The sequence below is a fragment of the Sphaeramia orbicularis genome, chromosome 9 (assembly GCF_902148855.1).
Source record: "Sphaeramia orbicularis chromosome 9, fSphaOr1.1, whole genome shotgun sequence".
Classification (NCBI taxonomy): domain Eukaryota; kingdom Metazoa; phylum Chordata; class Actinopteri; order Kurtiformes; family Apogonidae; genus Sphaeramia; species Sphaeramia orbicularis.
Genome location: NC_043965.1, coordinates 14,116,489 through 14,136,883, shown reverse-complemented (window position 1 = coordinate 14,136,883; position 20,395 = coordinate 14,116,489). Strand labels below are relative to the sequence as shown.

The 20,395-nt window shown below is 36.8% G+C and overlaps 2 protein-coding genes across 5 annotated transcripts in view; both read left to right on the top strand.

The window, feature by feature from the left end:
• LOC115425489 (kelch-like protein 20) overlaps positions 1-6,904 on the top strand; it is a 30,157-nt gene extending 23,253 nt beyond the window's left edge. Inside the window, exons 6-8 of the mRNA XM_030143102.1 lie at positions 2,175-2,386; positions 3,851-3,957; positions 6,365-6,904. Coding sequence (XP_029998962.1) covers positions 2,175-2,386; positions 3,851-3,957; positions 6,365-6,422 — 377 coding nt within the window. The 3' untranslated portion in view covers positions 6,423-6,904. The remainder of the gene's footprint in view (positions 1-2,174; positions 2,387-3,850; positions 3,958-6,364) is intronic.
• Positions 6,905-8,344: 1,440 nt separating this feature from the next.
• Positions 8,345-20,395, top strand: part of kcnt1b (potassium sodium-activated channel subfamily T member 1b) — a 113,590-nt gene continuing 101,539 nt past the window's right edge. For 3 of the 4 annotated variants that reach the window (XM_030143098.1, XM_030143100.1, XM_030143099.1), the window contains exons 1-3: positions 8,345-8,671; positions 18,886-18,934; positions 19,766-19,933. In XM_030143098.1, coding sequence (XP_029998958.1) covers positions 8,605-8,671; positions 18,886-18,934; positions 19,766-19,933 — 284 coding nt within the window. In that variant the 5' untranslated portion in view covers positions 8,345-8,604. The remainder of the gene's footprint in view (positions 8,672-18,885; positions 18,935-19,765; positions 19,934-20,395) is intronic. The other variant, XM_030143101.1, reaches the window with a different exon arrangement.

Genomic DNA, 20,395 nt, shown 5'->3' with positions numbered 1-20,395 from the left:
ACAGTGACCTGTCATAAAGGTCATAGTTCACTTTTCTTTGTTACTTCACAAACTCATATCCCTGAGGTGACAATCACTTTTTATCCAAACAATTACAAGTGATTACAAATTTTAATTAAAGCATGTACTTAAACACTAGAAATCATATGAAATGTACATTTACAGTATGAAATTAGATTATTTATCAGTTTCAAATTACATAGAAAAACAAATTGTGTATGCAATAGCATTTACAATAAGGATAAATTACACAGTCACAACTTTTAATAAACTAAAAAAAGGAATAAACAAAATAAATTACTGTAATTTGCTCTCGTGCTGAATACAGGAGGAGTTATAACAAGTAAGAGTTCAATGAAAACAAACAATTCAGGAAAAGAATAATTTATTTAGATACACTTTTTACCCATAAAGTTGGAATAACATGATTTTACCTCTTTTCATGATATGATTATTACAATGTGAGTTATTGTTGACAGATAAAGTATAACTGGGACTCACTCATATAATCAGTGAACCTGGTCAAAGGTGATTACTGATGTGTATAAATAGGAATGTGTCTGAAAACAAAATTGTTCCAACTTTATGGGCATCAATGTAGCAACCCTATCACTATTTGGAGAAAAGTGCTCTGCTTAATTTCACAGCTTTTTGACATGTAGCAGACATTATGTGACACATGAGGACTAGCTTGGCCTACTTTTTGAGAGTTGGTCCCCAGACACCCCCCCCACTACGTTTCTGTCACTACAGTGGACATTCCATTGACGTACATTCATTCACTTGAGGTTGACTGTAACTTTAACCACAACCACAGCATGTTTAACCCTAACCCTAATACAACCCTAACTTCAAAACAACACGTAACACATTTTAGGGATGAACCATTAGTCCATTTAGGGGACACAGTCCTCATATGCATCTGTAAAAACAAATTCATGTGACATACACACACATGCTTACATCACTGACCTTGGCAAAAATAAACAGGGGTTATATTGTGCTGCCAGTTTTTACTGACTATTTCAGTCTGTGAGAAGTACATGCCAGTAAAATTCCCATAACCTTTTTTGGGAGAAAGTCATGTTCATGGTCATTGCTTATGAAAATTACCCAAAATGAAATATTTTTGCATCATTTAGAGGAAATTACATTACAGTTTTTCTTGATTGCTTTGATGCAATAGTCAACTCAAACTCCACATTTTCAAAACAGTGAACACACAGGCCTACACAGTGGCAAAAACACACATTTTGATTGTAAAAGGCTCTAATCAGGCCAAAACATTTAAAATATGAAACAAAAGCTTATTTTGCCTTCAAACTGCACAACTTGCAAACAAATGTATGAGCTATTCCAATCAATCATTAGACAATGGACAACAAAATACAAAATACAGCACACATTATGAATTAGTCACCATTGCTTGTAATTGTGTTTGCTTTCATGCCTGTTCTATTTGTCTTTCTACGTAGGCTATGTGCCAAATATGCCATCTTGCAAAACAAAAAAAAAATGGATCAAGAATCAGAAATGCTTTGAAGCAATCTTTATTGATATCATGACATTGTTTTTTTTTTTTTTCAAACTGTGGCTGAAAACTAAAATACTGTAAATATTACAGAAAATAAATCAAAATAAAATGTATTATAGTATAAGAAATTACTTCAAATAGCCACTATAGATACTGAGCCTCCTGCAGATTGATGGCTAATTAAAGATTTGTGAGAAGGAGTGTCAAACAGGTGCTTATAGGTGGGCATATATGGTTTCTGTTTGGATACCAGAGGTATGGGCTGCTTGAATGACGTATGTGTTAACTGTTTTGCAAACGGGTGTAAAAAAACCTGTCAATCCAATGAGTTAACATATTTGTAAGAGATGATTACTGCGCTGCTGAGAAAGTGAAGATGAAAACCAAGTGGATCCCAGTTTCTTTAAGCAGGTCAAAGTAATCAAGAAAACTGTAAACACAAAAAACGAATCTTCTATCACTGCTAAACAGTACATTTTCTTTTTGTGAAGATTGAAAATAATCAATGTAGCCTATTCTATACATAAATTTAAACAGCAGCTGTCTGTAAGGTAGTGTTACTCATACAGAAGGTGTAGTTGTGTATTATTAGGTACATATAGTCTTGTCTGACTTCTGCTGTTTTCTAAATGTTCCCCAGTGGAACGTTACAACCCAGAAGATGGTACCTGGTCGATATGCGCCCACATGCTGTGTCCCAGGGAGAACGCAGGCTGCACCGTTTACCTGGGATACATTTACGTGGCCGGGGGCAAAGATGAGCTCAGACTAGACCTCTGCACCGCAGAGAGGTTTGACCCCGAGACTATGAGGTGGACTCCTGTCAAACGCATGAGGGGCAAGAGGAACGAAGTGAGTAATACATTACATCTGTCCAGTGTGAGTTTATATTGGATGAATGATTCTGTTGTGTTGTATGGTGTTCTGTTCTGTTCTGTTCTGTACTGTTCTGTTCTGCTATGATATGCCATGTCATGTCATGTCATGTCATGTCATGTCATGTCATGTCATGTCATGTCATGTTATGTTATGTTATGTTATGTTATGTTATGTTATGTTATGTTATGTTATGTTATGTTATGTTATGTTATGTTATGTTATGTTATGCCATAATATGTCATGTCATGTCATGTCATGTCATGTCATGTCATGTCATGTTATGTTATGTTATGTTATGTTATGTTATGTTATGTTATGTTATGTTACTATATGTCATGTCATATCATGTCATGTCGTTTCATGTTATATAATGTCATGTCATGTCATGTCATGTCATGTCATGTCATGTCATGTTATGTTATGTTATGTTATGTTATGTTATGCCATAATATGTCATGTCATGTCATGTCATGTTATGTTATGTTATGCTATGTTATGTTATATTACTATATGTCATGTCATATCATGTCATGTCGTTTCATGTTATATAATGTCATGTCATGTCATGTCATTTCATTTCATGTTATATAATGTCATGTCATGTCATGTTATGTTATGTTATGTCATGTCATGTCATGTCATGTCATGTCTTGTCATGTCATGTTGTCACGTCATGTCATCTTATGCTGTATCATAGTATATTGAATCATAATCATAATAAAAATACTTTATTAATCCCAATGGGAAATTATTGTGTGGTATAGTTGCTCCATGCAAGTAAAATAAAAAAGTAGCAGGAAAGAAATTATCAATACTACAATATATTCATATTTCCAGTATGAAGCTCTAAACACACACACATATATAACACTCTCTCTATATATAACACTCTATCAAAACACAATTAGAACAGCAACTTGTAGAATATGTACTAGACAAATATTATTAATATGATAATTAGAAAAGAAATATACATAAATACGTGTGCTTGTTATACTGGATGGAAATAGAAAGGCCCTCAAGACAGAAATATGCAATGCTGACTGAAAATGCAAATTTGGATTTTTTTTTTTTTTTTTTTTTTTTTTTTTTAGAATTTTTATAAAACATTAAAGGAAGGAACAGCGAGATCTTATATATGTGTTTATTTTTACTTCGCAGTTAAGAGTTGAAAGTGAAAATGGAAAATAAAAAATTAAACAAATAGCATTTTTCTTTTAAGAACAACAAAACAAATACAGTGTGATATTAGTTTAGAAGAATATTATCACCATATTTCAGGCACTAAGTACAAAAACTGATGAAATGACTCTGCTTCCAAAGTACACGATGTGTTATATTGAAGTGCACCCCTGAGCTACTTCTGCACAGTTTAATCTCATTCAAGTGCAATAAAACTCTTACTGGGGTGGTAAAAACACTTGTATTTTCCCTCAGATGTCCCTTGTCGTCTTCAATGGAGCGCTGCTGGCTGTGGGAGGCTCCGATGGCATCACCGATCTGAAAACTATAGAAATATACAGCCATGAAACCAACACATGGAGGTAACAAATGTAATGTAACGATAGTAATATGAGACTTTTAACAGAGGAAGACTGAGATAAATTAGATATTTGATACGCTGTGTTATGCAATTACACACTCACACTTGAAAAGGAAATGTGGGCATCATTTAAAGGGGCAATATGTATTATTTCTGCTGTCAGATATTAAAAATGACCTAAAATGATCATTAGAGAGTTTAGAAGAAAGAGCTATGAAGTTATATTAAAGACACCAATGTACGCACTCAATCTGTTCAGACCGACAGTCTGGTATATTTATGTGACCACTAGAGGGAGTAGTGAGTCACTCCACCATGGGACCTTTAACCAAAGTGACCGGATGGGATGAAAACACTGGAAAAAGTATTTTTCTCATTTCTAGTCAAAATATGTCATCACACTTAAAATAAGACATAAATGCCTAAAGAGTAACTTTTCAGTGAGATATAAGAACTTATTTTTAGACAATAGATCTTATTTCAAGAAATCTTACCAAGATAATTTTCACTTGTTCCACTGGCAGATGTTTTTGCTCGAATTAAGCAAAAAAAAAATCTCTAATTGGCCACTGATAAAAGCAAGTTAAGGTTTCATACATTTTTATCTCTTTTTAATGTTTCAATGTTTGAATATTTAATTTGACCCTATTTTGGTTATTCATTTATACTGACATATATGATGTTTTATTCCATTCATTCATTTTTACATTGATTTGACAGCATCATAGTATGTAATTTCTGCTCTCTCTACTTCGATACATTCCAATTTATTTGCAATGTCATGTTTTTCCAGTTTGCTCTACAAATCCATTTTATTGTGTCGTTTTCTATGTTTTAGTGTCTTTGCTTGCGTCTTGTTTTTTTTTCAATTGTATCCTGCTGTGGCGCCCTTCTGCTTAGTCTGTCAAAGCACTTTGTAAACTCAATTTTTAAAGGTGCTGTATAAATAAAAGTTAGTATTATTTATGATTGCATTAGTTCCCATTCAAAGGTATTTCATTGATCTGGACACAAGTGGGCAGCAGACACACATTTCCATCCACTATGCCATGATGACATTTTCCTGTAAAATAACAACTTGTGCAATCCAAGACCCCTCAAGTAACAAGTGACAAGTAACACTGGCTTTAACAGAGTTGGGACTGCAATATGCTATCCAATATGCTGCCCCCTCTGCATGGAATGCCCTGCAAAACAACTTAAATCTATCTGAACTTGTTACTATAGGTGAATTTAAAGCTATTTTAAAGGAGCGTGAAATCAATGAGCTTGATCAATATAACTGTTTTTAAACTTGCACAAATGATTGTTTTGTAACTATCGATTGTAAGTTTTTGTATTATGTGTTGATTATGTCTTGTCTTGTCAGAAACTGTGTGTTATGCTGCTTTTCTTGGCCAGATCACTTTTGAAAAAGAGATTTGCAATCTCAATGAGACTTTTTTTTACCTGGTTAAATAAAGTATATATATATAAAAGACAGTGACACACTGACACTAACTCACAGACACTGCTATAATATGTATGAAAGCCTATATATAATTGTTTTAAACTAAATTTTGTTGTTAAGGCTTGTTGTTTCTGTTTTGTTATGTCTTTTACAACAAAAGCAAAAACATTGTTCACTATTTTAATCTGGAAAATGATTTTTTTGTTGTTGAATATTATTACACAATTGGCAACTCATTAAAAACAGGTTCAAGGTCCATTTTATTTAAGAGAGGCAGTTGTAAAGTCTTTGCATAAAGGCATTAGTGTCTACGCAACAAAAAAATGATGCAGTTAACCAGACAAAGACTGACTGGATAAACTGGATTGTAGGGAATCTTGGTGTTGGTAGGGATTCTCCTTAAAACCAAATGCAAACCGGATGGCAAATAGTGTGATAAAAAGCTAGAGACTTTATAAGACTTCAGTTGTTTTTATGATCAAAGATTTCTGTGTTTCCCTGGTACAAATAATGTTGTAAATAGTAAACAACACAAAATAACTGAAGAAAAAAAAAATCCATATTGGTATATCTGCTATTGGCCAAAACAATATTAGCCCAGAGTTTCACAATATGTCCATCCCTAATTAAAACAAAACTTAGAGTGATGAGGAGGAGGAGAGCAGCTTCATCACCAAAGTAATTACTCATTCATTAAACTTTTAATGTAACAGTACATTAATTAATGTCACATCTTTCCATATTAAATCTTTCCACAATGAATTTCAGGCTTGTGATAAATGTACTCGAAATGCAGGCTGTCTTCTTCTTTTAGAGCAATAAATACATACAGCCACTTGATGATTCATGCTCTACTCTCATGTAAGGCTCCCATATCTTACAAGTATATGCCTTCAGGCTACTTGAATCTGCTTCACTGTCTGAGTCTGACTTTTTCTCCCTCTCCATCTGTTTTTAGACACTTTGGAAGCATGAAACGCAAGCATCCAGGAGGGAGAGTGGTTGTGCTGTGCTGAGAGACTCAACAATGCTCATATAATATGAACAGGACAGAAGTGTTGGAGAGATAGCCTAATGGATGTACACCAGGCTTCAAAATTGCATTGTGATATGGTTCAAGTAAGGTGGTGTAATAGCTGAATAATTCAGGAGTTCACTCCGAATGAGAGATCCCCGCATTAGTCAGAGCTGCAAACTGCTGTTACAAAATGACTGCATTAAATTATAAGGCTGGGATAACCATTAATGTTAAAGCTCTTTTTATATCTCTATTTTAAAAACAACCTCTTTTCTCTTTAGATGAATCAGGTCAGTACATTTCAGACTGTGCTTTGGATTGACAGCTTTTAATTGCAGAAAGAATCTGGACTGTATAAACACAGCAGAGGGTTTAAAGCAGGGGTCTCAAACTCATTTTCTTTCAGGGGCCACATTCAGCATGATTTGATCTCCAGTGGGTCGGACCAGTAAAATAATAGGATAATAACCTATAAATAATGACAACTCCAAATTTTTGTCTTTGTTTTAGTGCAAAAAACCCCCCATTAAATTATGAAAATACTTACTTTTATAAACTATCTCAATAAAAAAAAAAGATTTGAATAACCTGAAAAAACTGAAATTTCTTTAGAAAACTAAGTGCAATTTTAACAAGCATTATGGATCGGATCTACAAAGGCAACAGTAACAGCCATCCATCCATCCATCCATTCATCCATCTTCTTCCGCTTTATTCTGGGCCAGGTCGCAGGGGTAACACTCTAAGCAGGGATGCCCAGACTTCCCTCTCCCCAGACACCTTCTCCAGCTCCAGCCCCCTGGAGGGACCTACAGTAACAGCCAGAAAATTGTTACAATTGTGCTCAATTTTTTTTAGACATTTCAGGGTGTTCATATTTGTTCAGGTTGTTCACATTTTATTGTTACAGGATAGTTTGTAAATGTGAATATTTTCATTATTACCTCTGCCAAGGAGGTTATGTTTTTGCCAGCGTTGGTTTGTCTGTCTGTCTGTCTGTCTGTCTGTGTGCAAGATAACTCAAAAAGTTATGGATGGATTTGGATGAAAATTTCAGGAAATGTTGATACTGGCACAAGGAACAAATGATTAAATTTTGGTGGTGATGGGGGGGGCCACTAATCTGCCTTGATGGAGGTCTCCGAGTGCTTTTCTAGATTAATGTTATTTTTTGCACTAAAACAAAGACAAAAATTTGAAGTTGTCATTATTAATAGGTATAATATAATATTTTTTCCACATCAAACCAAGAAGAAAATCTGGAATCGTTATTTTTTGTGGGTTATTATGCTATTATTTTACTGTAGATCATATTGGTCTGTATGTGGAACCTGAACTAAAATGAGTTAGACAGCTTTGACTGCGGAATTTTTGCACTTTGCCAGATTGGAACCTTTGGCGTGACGTGTGTTTGAGACCCCTGGTTTAAAGGCTTCGTTAAGCGTTCTAGTCCATTACTGCCTGTTGTAAATATTGTTATCTCCTGTCTATTTGTGCTTAATATATATTCATGTGAAGTGACAGAAAGCAAAAGACAGAAAAAGAAAGTCATCAAGAAGATAATGTATGTATTTGGTCATCGATTGACTGAAATATGAGATGATGAATTGATGTATTTGAGGGTTTTTGTGAATGTGATGCTATTCAAAGTGAAGGATTGTATTGGATGTTGTAAAAATGGCCCATTCTTTAAATACAGACTGGAGTAAATCAGCTGGAGATGTATTTGTATTTGTATGACATGCATTTTCTTTTCCCGTGTCTGCATTAGCTTTTGTCACTATCTGCAGTGCTTACCATACTGGAAATAACTCTACAGTGTTGACTCTGCTTGTGGATGCAGTCGCTACTGGGCAAGACAAACAGTGTGGGTAGTGGAATAACAAAATCAGCCGGGTCGTGTTGTGGAAAAAAAAGAAAAAAAAAAAAATCTGTGGGAATCAAGATTCCAGCGTGAGATAAACGTTTGGGTGTCTGGCATGGGAAAAGTAGAAGTGGTGTGTGTGGGCTTTAAAATGATGACGCTCACAGCTCGTCCCCCCCTGAGGAGTAATGGGCTGTAACGTGGAGAGGCTGAGGCACAAGGAAGAGCACACAGCGCAACACGGCTTTATCTGGAGACGTACACGAGCCAGAAGTGTCTCTCAGAATCCAGGCTGCACAGCCACACTGTGCACACAATGAATATCTTTTTCAATTTGAGGGGGACAATTGTGAGGCAAATAGCAGAGGACAGAGCTATGCCAGGTATGTAGTAAGAGGACATTAATGTGTGCAATTATGTGTGCGTCTGATAGAGGAGATTATGGAATTTAGAAGTTGTAAAGAGTTTGCATGTAATGTAATCACTGGATGATGATTGATTGATTGTTACTTTGAGGAAAAACAAATAAATATGCTGTTAATTTGGAAATGCTGTGGTTTGAGTGTTATAATTTAACCCTTTCATGCATTCTGGTCACTACAGTGGACAGCTCTTCTCCAGCTGTTCTCTTGTATATTCATGGGTTTTGTTGTTTTAGTTCCATATCAGCCAACACAGTGGACGCTTATGCATCATCCCGCACAGTGCATTTCATACCATTGCCGTAACTTTGCTGTTCTTGATCAACCTGATCTGCAGTAACGTGTGTTAAATCAATTGCTAATTGTTATTAGACTGTAATTAACAGTTTTCTTTATCAAAAAGGATTTTTTTTGCATATTATTTGCATGAAGTTAGTAACAACTAGTATTAGAGTATGTAAAAATGTGAGAAAACATCAGATTAGCTGCATGAAAAATGTTTTTGTTTCATAGTTTTCACACAGTATATCACTGATATACTGAAAGGTGAAAATACAATCAGAAGTCTTTATTTACAGTACTGTACAGGAAGCCCTTTTAGAGTAGTTTCTTTAGCAAGTGTCTTTTAGAGTATGTATCCTAACCTTATTGTCAACCTGGTACTAACCCACTGTTGTGGTATGTTTTGGTCTGTTTGTTTTTTGTCTTCTTGTGCTGTATGTAAGCTGCTGAATACTTGAATTTCCCCCGGGATCAATAAAGTATCTATCTATCTATCTATCTATCTATCTATCTATCTATCTATCTATCTATCTATCTATCTATCTATCTATCTATCTATCTATCTTCTGATGATGGGTTTTAAATACATGTTTTTTTTACTTAAAAAATTAAATGCATGGTGTCCAGGTGAGTGGACATTTTTGTAACTCCATGAAAAATAGGTTCATAAAAAAATTTCAATCGAATTGTTTTTTTCATGCCTAAACAGGAATAAAAACACTCAGGAAAAAAAAACTCAACTAAGGTTCTCATTATTTCATATATGAAAGGGTTAAAGACAACAATTGGGGCAAATGTGTCTGGTGTAATATAATGCTAAAATCTAGGGTTTTTTTTATTTATTTTTTTATTAACAATGCAACAGCCAAACAGTGTCTGTTATTTACTTTTTTTTTTATTCATAAACATCATATGCGGTGCTAAAAGGACACTTTTTCCCCCTCTTATTTTTCTGTGCAAAAGAGAAACGCTATTCGTATGCGTCTAGACCGGAAGCATCTGTGCAACATCTTTGCATCAGTCAATTTGATTTGATGTGGATGAGAGCCATTCACATTCATTCCACTAAAAGCGCTTCCGTCAGAAGTTTTCCTGCACCACTTTCCTCACTGAGAATCCCAGTTTCAAGGTTGTCCGGTAGATGGCGAAGCACTGAGGTGACTCCGGGTTGGGAAGTACAGCTTAGCTCCCTCCTCCTGCTCTGTACAGGATGCAAAGGATGCTGATGCTGACAGAAAAAAAAAAGAAAGCAGCAGAGAACACGGAGCGCTTGTATGATGATCCTTAATTTAGATGCGAGGCGTGTATTGGACAAGGACAGAAAAAAACGAAGCATCTAAAAAAAACGGATGAGCATCTTAAAAACATTAGCAAAAAAAAAAAAAAACAGAAGAAAGCGAATGGAGAAGAAATCAAGTTTATGATCGACAGCTGGGACTATAAATAACAATACACCTCTACTCTTCCTCCGCCGGGCAATGTAGTTCGTCAACAGCGGCAAACAAAGTTGTTGCTAAGCGACGCGTATGTCTCAGCATTGATGACGGCTATCAGGTCGCGCAAGGTTATTTAAATCAACTGTCAGGTGTGTGATACATTACAGAGGCTTCGAAGGCGTGTCAGCCAATCAGAACTCGAGGGCCGGGACTAATTCCCTTAGACACCTCAGTTACTCTTCACGCGCTCATTGATTACAAGTCGCAGTTAGCTAACAAACATGTCCGACATCAGTTTACTGTAGTCGAACCGCCAGGAGGAGAGCTTCACCGGACTGATTTGATTGACCTGAGCCGCTGACCTGAACTCTGACCGGGTCTTTGACTGTTGGAGTCGACTTCCCTCCCCCCTCCTCTCTCTCTCTTTTTTTTTTGTAATTATCTCCTCTTCTCATGATGGCAGAGCTCTTGCAGGGATGCGTTGATGGAAAACATCCTCAGTGTTTCAGGCAAAACTGTACGGAGAGAGTATGGAGGATTTCTAAACCAAACCTGTGTTTACGATGATGGGACCTCGGTCAAAAGCAGGAATACAGTCAGGTAAAAAGAAGTTGTGACTTGTGATAGAACTGTGCAACTCAAAGAAGTCAGGTTTGGTGTACTGTTTGCGGTGCTCCCATTCATTTGTAACGCTATGACCTTTTTTGCACTTTTAATCCTTTCATGCATGAATTGTGAAAACCTTAGCCAAGATTTTTTTTTCTTTGGTGTTTTTATTCCTCCTTAGGCACGAAAAAAACCCAAAAAACAATGTGATGGAGTTTTTTTTTTTCCTATGGAGTTCCAAAAATATCCATGCATTTAATTTTTGAAGTAAAGAAACATGTGTTTAAAACCCAATATCAGAAAGTGATTTGAAAACACAAATAAAAACATTTTAAGGCTGCTAATGTGATATCTTCTGACATTTTAACATATTCTAATGCTAGTAATTACTCACTTCATGGAGATAATATGCAAAAAAAAAAAAAAAAAAAAACTCCTTGTCTAACAAATAACAATTGATTTACACTAAAAATGTTTCTGCAGATCAGGTTTTTTTAAGAACAGTTACAGTTACAGTAATGGTATGAATTAAGTGTCCACTGTGTTGGGTGATATGGAACTAATTCTGTTGGGTTTCTGTAAATTGGCTTAGAGTCTGGTTTTGACCAACTCTATATATAAAGTGTCATGAGATAACTTTTTTGTTGTGATCTGGCGCTATATAAATAAAATCTGATTGACTGAGTGGTTTGATTGGTTTTCCCCTGTAAGTCGCTTTGGAAAAAAGTGTCTGCCAAATGCATAAACATAAACATAAAACAACAAAACCCATTAATATACGAGAGAACAGCCGGAGAAGAACTGTCCACTGTAGTGACCTATGCATGAAAGGGTTAAGCTAGCAGATGTTTTATTTTGGTCTTGCTTGTTTTTATTGATTATGTAAAGCCAGTCTTGTATGTCCACTAGAGTCAGCAGATCTCCATTTCTATAGTTTTATAGTTAAGTGAAGAAGTCCTTGCAGCTTGCATGAACTGGTTTGTTTATAGCATCCTCATAAATGTAACCGCAGATGCATAAATGGCACTTAGCTGAAAACAGCTGATTTTTTTATGTTGTGGACTCATTTGACATTTTACTTGAGGCATTTTCTAAACTATTCCTTGAAAAGGCTAACCTGCATTTTTTGCAGCTATTTAAAATAACTCCTCTCAAATCCCTTTTAAAAATCTTTTCACTCCAGCTCCTGTTATTTATTTAGAGACCAATTTAACGTTTGCCCTCCATGTAGTTATTCTTTGTGCCATCAGTTTTTTTTTTTTTTGCTCAGGTTTCTTTGCGATGGTCTCTTACCGGGAGCAACTCTGTTCTCTATTATTGTGGTCACTTTGGTTCATCCATTAAGTCTGCACTCAAAGGTTGCACACTCAGTTTTTTTCTTCTTTTTTTATCTTTTTATTTCATACTGTTCCTCACAAGAAAACTCCTGTGCTTTCATCGCCTTTATTTCCTGTTTTTCTCTCCCCTCCCATCGTCCATATTCATTTGTCCTCGTCCCACTCTATTTCCTCTGTCTGTGCTTCCAAGGGTCTGTATTTTCACTGTTAATCAGGGGAAAGCATGTCTCTGGGTGCTATTAGCTCACTCAAGACTGCCCACACTGTACTATGATGACCGCACACAAATATACACAGCCCTGTATTAACCACTTATTGTTTCCTTGATGGGGTTTTACAGGAAAATGAAAGCAATTTTAGATGAGGGGAAATTAGTCAAACATGTAATTGTTCACTGGAGTACAAACACTCGTGGATAAGAACCATCATGTGTAGCATGCAGCCACGGTTTGTTCATATATAGCTGATTCTGGTTTCAACTTCTCAAATGTAGCTTTTTTCTCATGTCATAGTCCATCAGAGGATGTTATTGTTTTGGTGTGGCTGGGCAAAAATTGCATAATCATATTTCAGTCTGTTGTAATTCAAGTGGTCAAAGAGGAAACAAGACTACTGTACCTCCTCTTAATTCTGTTTACATGCTGTAGAAAATCCACTCAATGATCTTCTGTCACAAGGAGGATATTCCATAAATACATCACTGATTATCTGTTTCCAGAGAAGTGCACGAGGGATAAATATGTGACCGTTTTAGTAACAGATCCTCAGATATTTTGGGTTCAGTTTTCAATTGTGGCATGGGAAAACCTCATATTGTATATCTTTATTTAGTCTTTTGGGTTTGACAAAGACAACGTCCAGTGCTTTTATTTCCCCCTGATTTCTACCTCCTGCAGCATTAAATATTTTAAGATTTTTGTTGGATTCATCAAGTAGGGCCTGACAATATGGCCAAAATGGTTGTCACAGTAACGGTTTTTGATTTAATTATGGCAGTAAATGTCAAATCATTAAGTTTAAAGGCAGTTTTTTGAATATTTGTTATATTTTATCAGAGATGGTATCAAACTTGGGGCTTCAACAGCCGTTTCAATTACATTTTATTGACTTAATGAATGCTTAAAAATATAGGTATCATCAAAATCTGGCCTCCATAATGCCAGAAGGGACCTTGTTTTCGTGGTGAGTTTGATGTTCAGCTTCACATTCATTGATTAATTACTTTAAAGGTGTGGGAGACTTTCATGACCAGTTTTTCATCAAATCTGTAAAACCTCAGTCATAGCCTAAGTATCATGAATCTGTAAGTCTTTCTGTGATTACTCACCTGAATCTCTTGCATTACGGTGAACAATTTCGGAGTGCCATCCACCATAAACAGACCATATGTTTACAAACAGTCGGGAGGTCACTCGGGCATCTTCGGAATTTTTTCACGATGTGCAGTGTGGGAAACGCCACTTCACTCCGCTGTCAGGCAGTGGCAGCTACTACAGACACGAGGCAGAAACGACAGGAGCTCCCTTCCCTCTATGCATATTCCTCCAACTGTTTCCACATTTCAGCCGTTTCCACATTGTGTTTTTTTCCATCCATGTAATATCATATGGTTGCCGTGCCGCTGTCGCTGTCAGGTGGTGGCACGAGCCTTTGCTTCCCACACTGCACATCGCGACAAAATTCTGAAGATGCCCGAGTTATCTCCCGACTCTGTAAACATATGGTCTGTTTATGGTGGATGGCACTTCAAAATTATTCACCGAAATGCAAAAGAGATTCAGGTGAGTAATCACAGAAAGACTTACAGATTTGTGACACTTAGGCTATGACTGAGGTTTTACAGATTTGATGAAAAATTGGTCACAAAAGTCTCCCGCACCTTTAAATTTGCTGTTTTGGAGATATAGATTGATTAGTCTGCTATCAGCTTTTCCACATGTTAAACCATCTGTTTTATAACAACGTTTTAAATCAACTATTAACTTTGCTTAAAAGACTGTGTTCTACAGATTAGATTAAAGACAGAGCACTTAAGATTTTCTTTAGAACACCCTACATAGACAGTAATAATCCTCTCAATCATCACCTCTCGCCCTCTGTCAGAATGTGTTGGTTTATCTGCAGAAACTATGGCCCCTGCCTGTATACTCTATTCTCCATCTTTTCTTTTCTTGACGTTTGGGGTGTTATCCGTCAGGGGGTAAATTTGTACTTCTAGCTGAACAATAACAGCATTGCAGTGTGCATAGGCGGAACCATAGAGACGGGAATTCTGCCTCTTCCAGTTGTGCTTTTCCACTGGTATTAACTGTGCTCTGCTTTAACTGACTTAACTTGGCTCAGTTTTGGCATCCACTTCCACTGCAGGTGTAGTACTCTCTCAATGTGGCTGGTTGTCATAGCAATGCAAAGTAAACTGTCGTGATGGTGTCAGTGTGACTACAGCTATGAACAAGGAAATGGTGGAGGATGAAACTTAAAACTGTTACTAACTGTTACTGTTAACTTAAATAATTTTTAAGAACAAGTGGTGCCAGGGACAACAAACCCCGCCCCTCGCACATATTTCACCTACTATAAGTAAATAGGAAGATTTTAAAAATTCGTAAAAAATTTGAACTTTGACCTACTGTTCCCAAAATGTAATAAGATTCATTCTGGGTCACTGGCAGTCTATACAGTCAATTTGGTATGAATTCAACCAATAGTTTTGCTGCTACAGACATGTGACATTTCGCTCATTATAAGCAAATGGGGGGGGGGGGGGGGGATTTTTAAAAATTTGTTAAAAAAATTGAAACTTTGACCTACTTTTCCCAAAATGTAATGAAACCTATTCTGGGTCACTAGCAATTTATAAACCCAATTTGGTATGAATTCAACCAATAGTTTTGCTGCTAGAATGTTAACAAACAAACAAAACCAAAAACAATACCCCTTGCCTCCCTTTTAGGGGTGGGGAAATAAAACATTATATTAAGATTTTTGAGGTATGATTATAGTTGTTTAGAATCATATGTGACTGAAGGGTTGCTGGTTCGATTCCCCGCCACCACCACCATTTGCTCATGGGCGCCTGATATGGTGAGCCCACTGCTCCGAGCATGCAGTGTGTGAGATGCATGATCTAGTGATGGGTTAAAGGCAGAAGACAAATTTCGGTGTGTGGTGCATGTTTTCATGTGTGAACCCTTACTGACAAATAAAGATTTGTCTATTTATTTCTGTTGTCAAATATCGAGATTGAGCTGACTTGAAAATCTGTGCCAACCTTTTGTCTCTATGTCCCACATAATGACATGTGCTGACACAGCAACGATTGGTTAGGTCAAACAATTTCTGACCTGCATGACTTAATGTCACTTTTAGAATTGCTTTAGCTCACTTGAAATAGCCTACTAAGAAAAGGTGGTACTCCAAATAGTATTTGATTAACAATACAGGATATCTAGAACATGCCAATAAACTATTCTTACTCTTACAGACATTCAAATTAAGGGATCTGGTGGAATTTAAAACAGCACAAATATTATACAAAGCAAGAAATAAATGACTTCCAAGTAACATACAGAAATTATTCACAGATAGTGGGTGGTTATGACTACAGAGTGAAGCTAAATATGAAACAACATTTCACTAGAACAAATTTTTAAAAGGATGTGCATTTTGTGTTGAGGAGTGGTTCTGTCGAATAGAATGGAACTAAATATCAGTGTGAAAACATAAAATTTAAGAAGATGTATAAAACCTTATTTTCCAGAGGTATAATAACAATGACCAGGAGTACAACAGTAATTGTTAATGATGGTATGTCATCATTTGTTGTCATTTTCAGGAATTTAATGACTGACCTATTCTTTTCTATGGGCTGTATACACTAGCTGATAAGACAAGTCATTTAAAACTGGGGTAGTTCAACATAAGCTCAGCTTCCTACTCCATTTCAGAAATAAAGTGTTGTTAAAGAGCCACAATGAATTAGTTGTACAGGTGCAGGTCAAAAAATTAGAATATCATGAAAAAGTTCAATATTTTTTGTCATTCATTTCAGAAAGTCAAAACCATATATTATTTGACCCATTAGACATAGAGTGAAATATTTGAAGCCTTATTTCTTGAAATTTTGATGATTATGGCTTACAGATAATGAAAACCCAAAATTCTGTGTCTCAGAAAATTAGAATATTGCATAAAATCAATAAAAAAAGGATATTTTAAACAGAAATGTCAGGCTTCTGAAAAGTATGTTCATTTATATGTACTCAATACTTAGTTTGTTCTCCTTTCACATGAATTACTGCATCAGTGTGGCGTGGCATGGAGGTGATCAGCCTGTGGTACTGCTCAGGTGGAATGGAAGCCCTAGGTTGGTTTGATAGTGTCTTTCAGGTCATCTGCATTGTTGGATCTGGTGTCTCTCATCTTCCTCTTGACAGTACTCCATAGATTCTTGATGGGGTTCAGGTCAGGTGAGTTTTCTGGCCAATCATGCACAGTAACACCATGATCACTGAGCCAGCTTTTGGCACCTTTGGCAGTGTGGGCAGGTGCCAAGTCCTGCTGGAAAATGAAACCAGCATCTCCATAAAGCTTCTCAGCAGAAGGAAGCATAAAGTGCTCTAAAATGTCTTGGTAGATGGCTGCATTGACTGTGGACTTCAGAAAACACAGTGGACCAACACCAGCAGATGCCATGGCAGCCCAAATCACCACTGACTGTGGAAACTTCACACTGGACTTCAAGCAACGTGAATTCTGTGCCTCTCCACTCTTCCTCCAGACTCTGGGACCTTGATTTCCAAATGACATGCAAAATGGACTTTCATCTGAAAAGAGGACTTTGGACTTTCCACAGTCAGTGGTGATTTGGGCTGCCATGGCATCTGCTGGTGTTGGTCCACTGTGTTTTCTGAAGTCCGCAGTCAACGCAGCCATCTACCAGGACATTTTAGAGCACTTCATGCTTCCTTCTGCTGAGAAGCTTTATGGAGATGCTGGTCTCATTTTCCAGCAGGACTTGGCACCTGCCCACACTGCCAAAGGTGCCAAAAGCTGGGTCAGTGACCATGGTGTTACTGTGCTTGATTGGCCAGAAAACTCACCTGACCTGGACCCCATAGAGAATCTATGGAGTACTGTCAAGAGGAAGATGAGAGACACCAGATCCAACAATGCAGATGACCTGAAGGACACTATCAAACCAACCAAGGGCTTCCATTCCATTTGAGCAGTACCACAGGCTGATCACCTCCATGACATGACACATTGATGCAGTAATTCATGTAAAAGTAAAACCAACCAAGTCTTGAGTACATAGAAATGAATATACTTTTCAGAAGCCTGACATTTCTGTTTAAAATATCCTTTTTTAATTGATTTTATGCAATATTCTAATTTTCTAAGACACAGAATTTGGAGTTTTCATTATCTGTAAGTCATAAACATCAAAATTTCAAGAAATAAGGCTTGAAATATTTCACTCTATGTCTAATGAGTCATATAATATATGGTTTTAACTTTCTGAAATGAATGACAAAAAATATTGAACTTTTTCATGATATTCTAATTTTTTGAGCTTCACCTGTATATTGTGTGACATTTATTTTTTTTTGGTTAACTTCAATATTTTGGAGTGCTGTGTTTAAATTGGTCATTTCTTTTTGCCTTTTGCTCACTTTTATATTTTATTCATCCTTATGCTCGAAATAAAGTTTATCATAATCATAGTCCATGGTGGTTATGCAGTGTAAATACTGAAAAAGTTGTGCTGAATTGAAGCCAGTCAAGCTGATACCGTCAGGGGAAAAGCAGCATAACTGAGGTCATAGCAGCATACATGGCAGTAATGAGAAAGCCTATGGTTCAGTTGTATATTTCCTCTAAAACATTCCCACGGAGATTTGCAAAGGCATGGGTATGTTCATGTTTATTTTTAGAATATAACTGCCATAACAGAATCAGGAAATGGCATTTCATTTTTCTATTTCATGCCTCTCTATGCTGTTCAGTCACACCATTCAATCCATTACCTGCTCAACCACCACTCTCTCCCTTGTTGGCTGAGCGGAGACATTTGACCAAGTTGGAACAGTTCTGTTTACAAACACACAACTGGGATGAAACTGAGCTATTAAAGACTGAAAATAATTAACTGCAACCATAGAACAGACAGAAATTCTTGTTTTACCCAAAAGGCTGTTTTACTTCTGAGTTGGATATGTAACAAATAATAAAATGATCAGGTCACCAAGACTGAGTAAGATGATGTATTCGTATTAAACTGTATGGTTGGATTACATTTGCCAGTATAATCTGTGTCTGTTTTAAAGAGCAGCACATTTCAGTGGCATTGCTGAACTCCGCAGAGTTAAGCTGCAACACAGGCTGTGACTGTAATCATATTACCTCCTCCTTGAATCTTAAAGAGCTGTTGGTTTAATCAGCATGCTTAAACTCTATCTCTCTGTCTCTTTCCTCTCTTTCTCCCTCTCTCATCACTCAATTCCCCCACAAGAGGCAGCCATGAGCCCTCCGCGTCGATCATCGAGTTCCCATAGTGACAGGTAATTCCCAGAGCACTTCATTCCCCTACAGATGACACTGAATGACATGGCTGCAACTCATGTCTCTATATAAATCCACACACATTGTGCAGAGGTAATACTATGTGTACCAGGCAAACACAGGAACATAGATTGTCATATGCTGATTGTTTGCTTGTATTTTCTAATTTCTCTGTACATTACAGTACCCTATTTCCCGCAGTTTCTGCTTTGATGGCAGATTTTTTTTTCTTAATCAATAATGTATGCGCAGAATATGTATACGCTCAGTTTGTTCTGTTTAAAAATAAACAAAGCTGCGTGAAGTAGGACAGTTACATCAAATCATCTGGTTAAGACTGTGATGCTTGACTTGCTTTGACTTGACAATTAGGGCCATTTAGTTTTTGTCTTTTCCAGACTGTTTGACACTCTAAACAGAGAAGCTAGAGAGCTTAGCTTTCCTCTGTGTTTCACTGTTGTGCTTAGATGATCCACAGTGAGAACATTGTTAGTTGTGCTCATGCAAAATAAATAAATCCTGTGTTCACTTGGCACCATTGTTCTTTGCTGTAGATTTGTTTTGCCGTCCATGTCTTGTCATTTTATTGACACAATCTGGGGATTTCAGGGGGAATTCTGTGTTCTGTAGCTTAAGTATTTACTGCTTCGATTGCTGATATTTTAGTTTTGCCTACTATTTAAGTCTCTATTAAATCCTTTAGAATTTGTGGAACATTCAGTCTTCTTCCATGAAATGCCATTCTTTTGTCTGTTTCTCTCAATGATGTCCCCAGTCTAATCCTAAAAGTGTGCAAGTTGTTGACCAGATGCTACTCTGTCGTCCTACAGACTCTCCACTGAGACCTTGCAGAAGAACAACAGCAGTAACTCCGGTGTTATTCTGGACATCTCTGCTCTAAAGATGGCAGATGTGGATTCAGAGGTGCCTCCTCTTCCACCTCGCTATCGCTTCAGGGACCTATTGCTTGGAGACCAGACGTTTCAGAATGATGACAGGTAGCACGGAAAAACAATGAGTATTAGAAATCGTCTAGGAAGTCCCTCTGTGTTGTGTGTGTGTGTGTGTGTGTGTATACAACTCTCCCTGGATAGCAGTTCATAATGTTTTTCACCTTCACACAGTTGAATTGTGCTGAGTGTCCACATTGCTGTACACACTCTTCCTTCGAGCTGTCTCGTGTACTTCAGGTTGCATTTTCTTTTATGTCCCAGTTGGGTCTCTCACAAACACTTTTGCAGGACTTGTAATGGGTGGTTCGTTTTGAGTGTAGGTGGAAACAGTAAGGGTGTAGAGGTTTTGACCTTTCAGCTGTGTTACACTCAAGGTTATGGAAGTTTCAGTCTACAGAGAAAGAGATATGCCTTTGAAATCAAATAATTCACTCAAGCATAGCAAATGGAAAAAAGTCTTTCTATCCTGATTTTGTGTTTGGTCAGGTATCCAAAAATAACAAAATA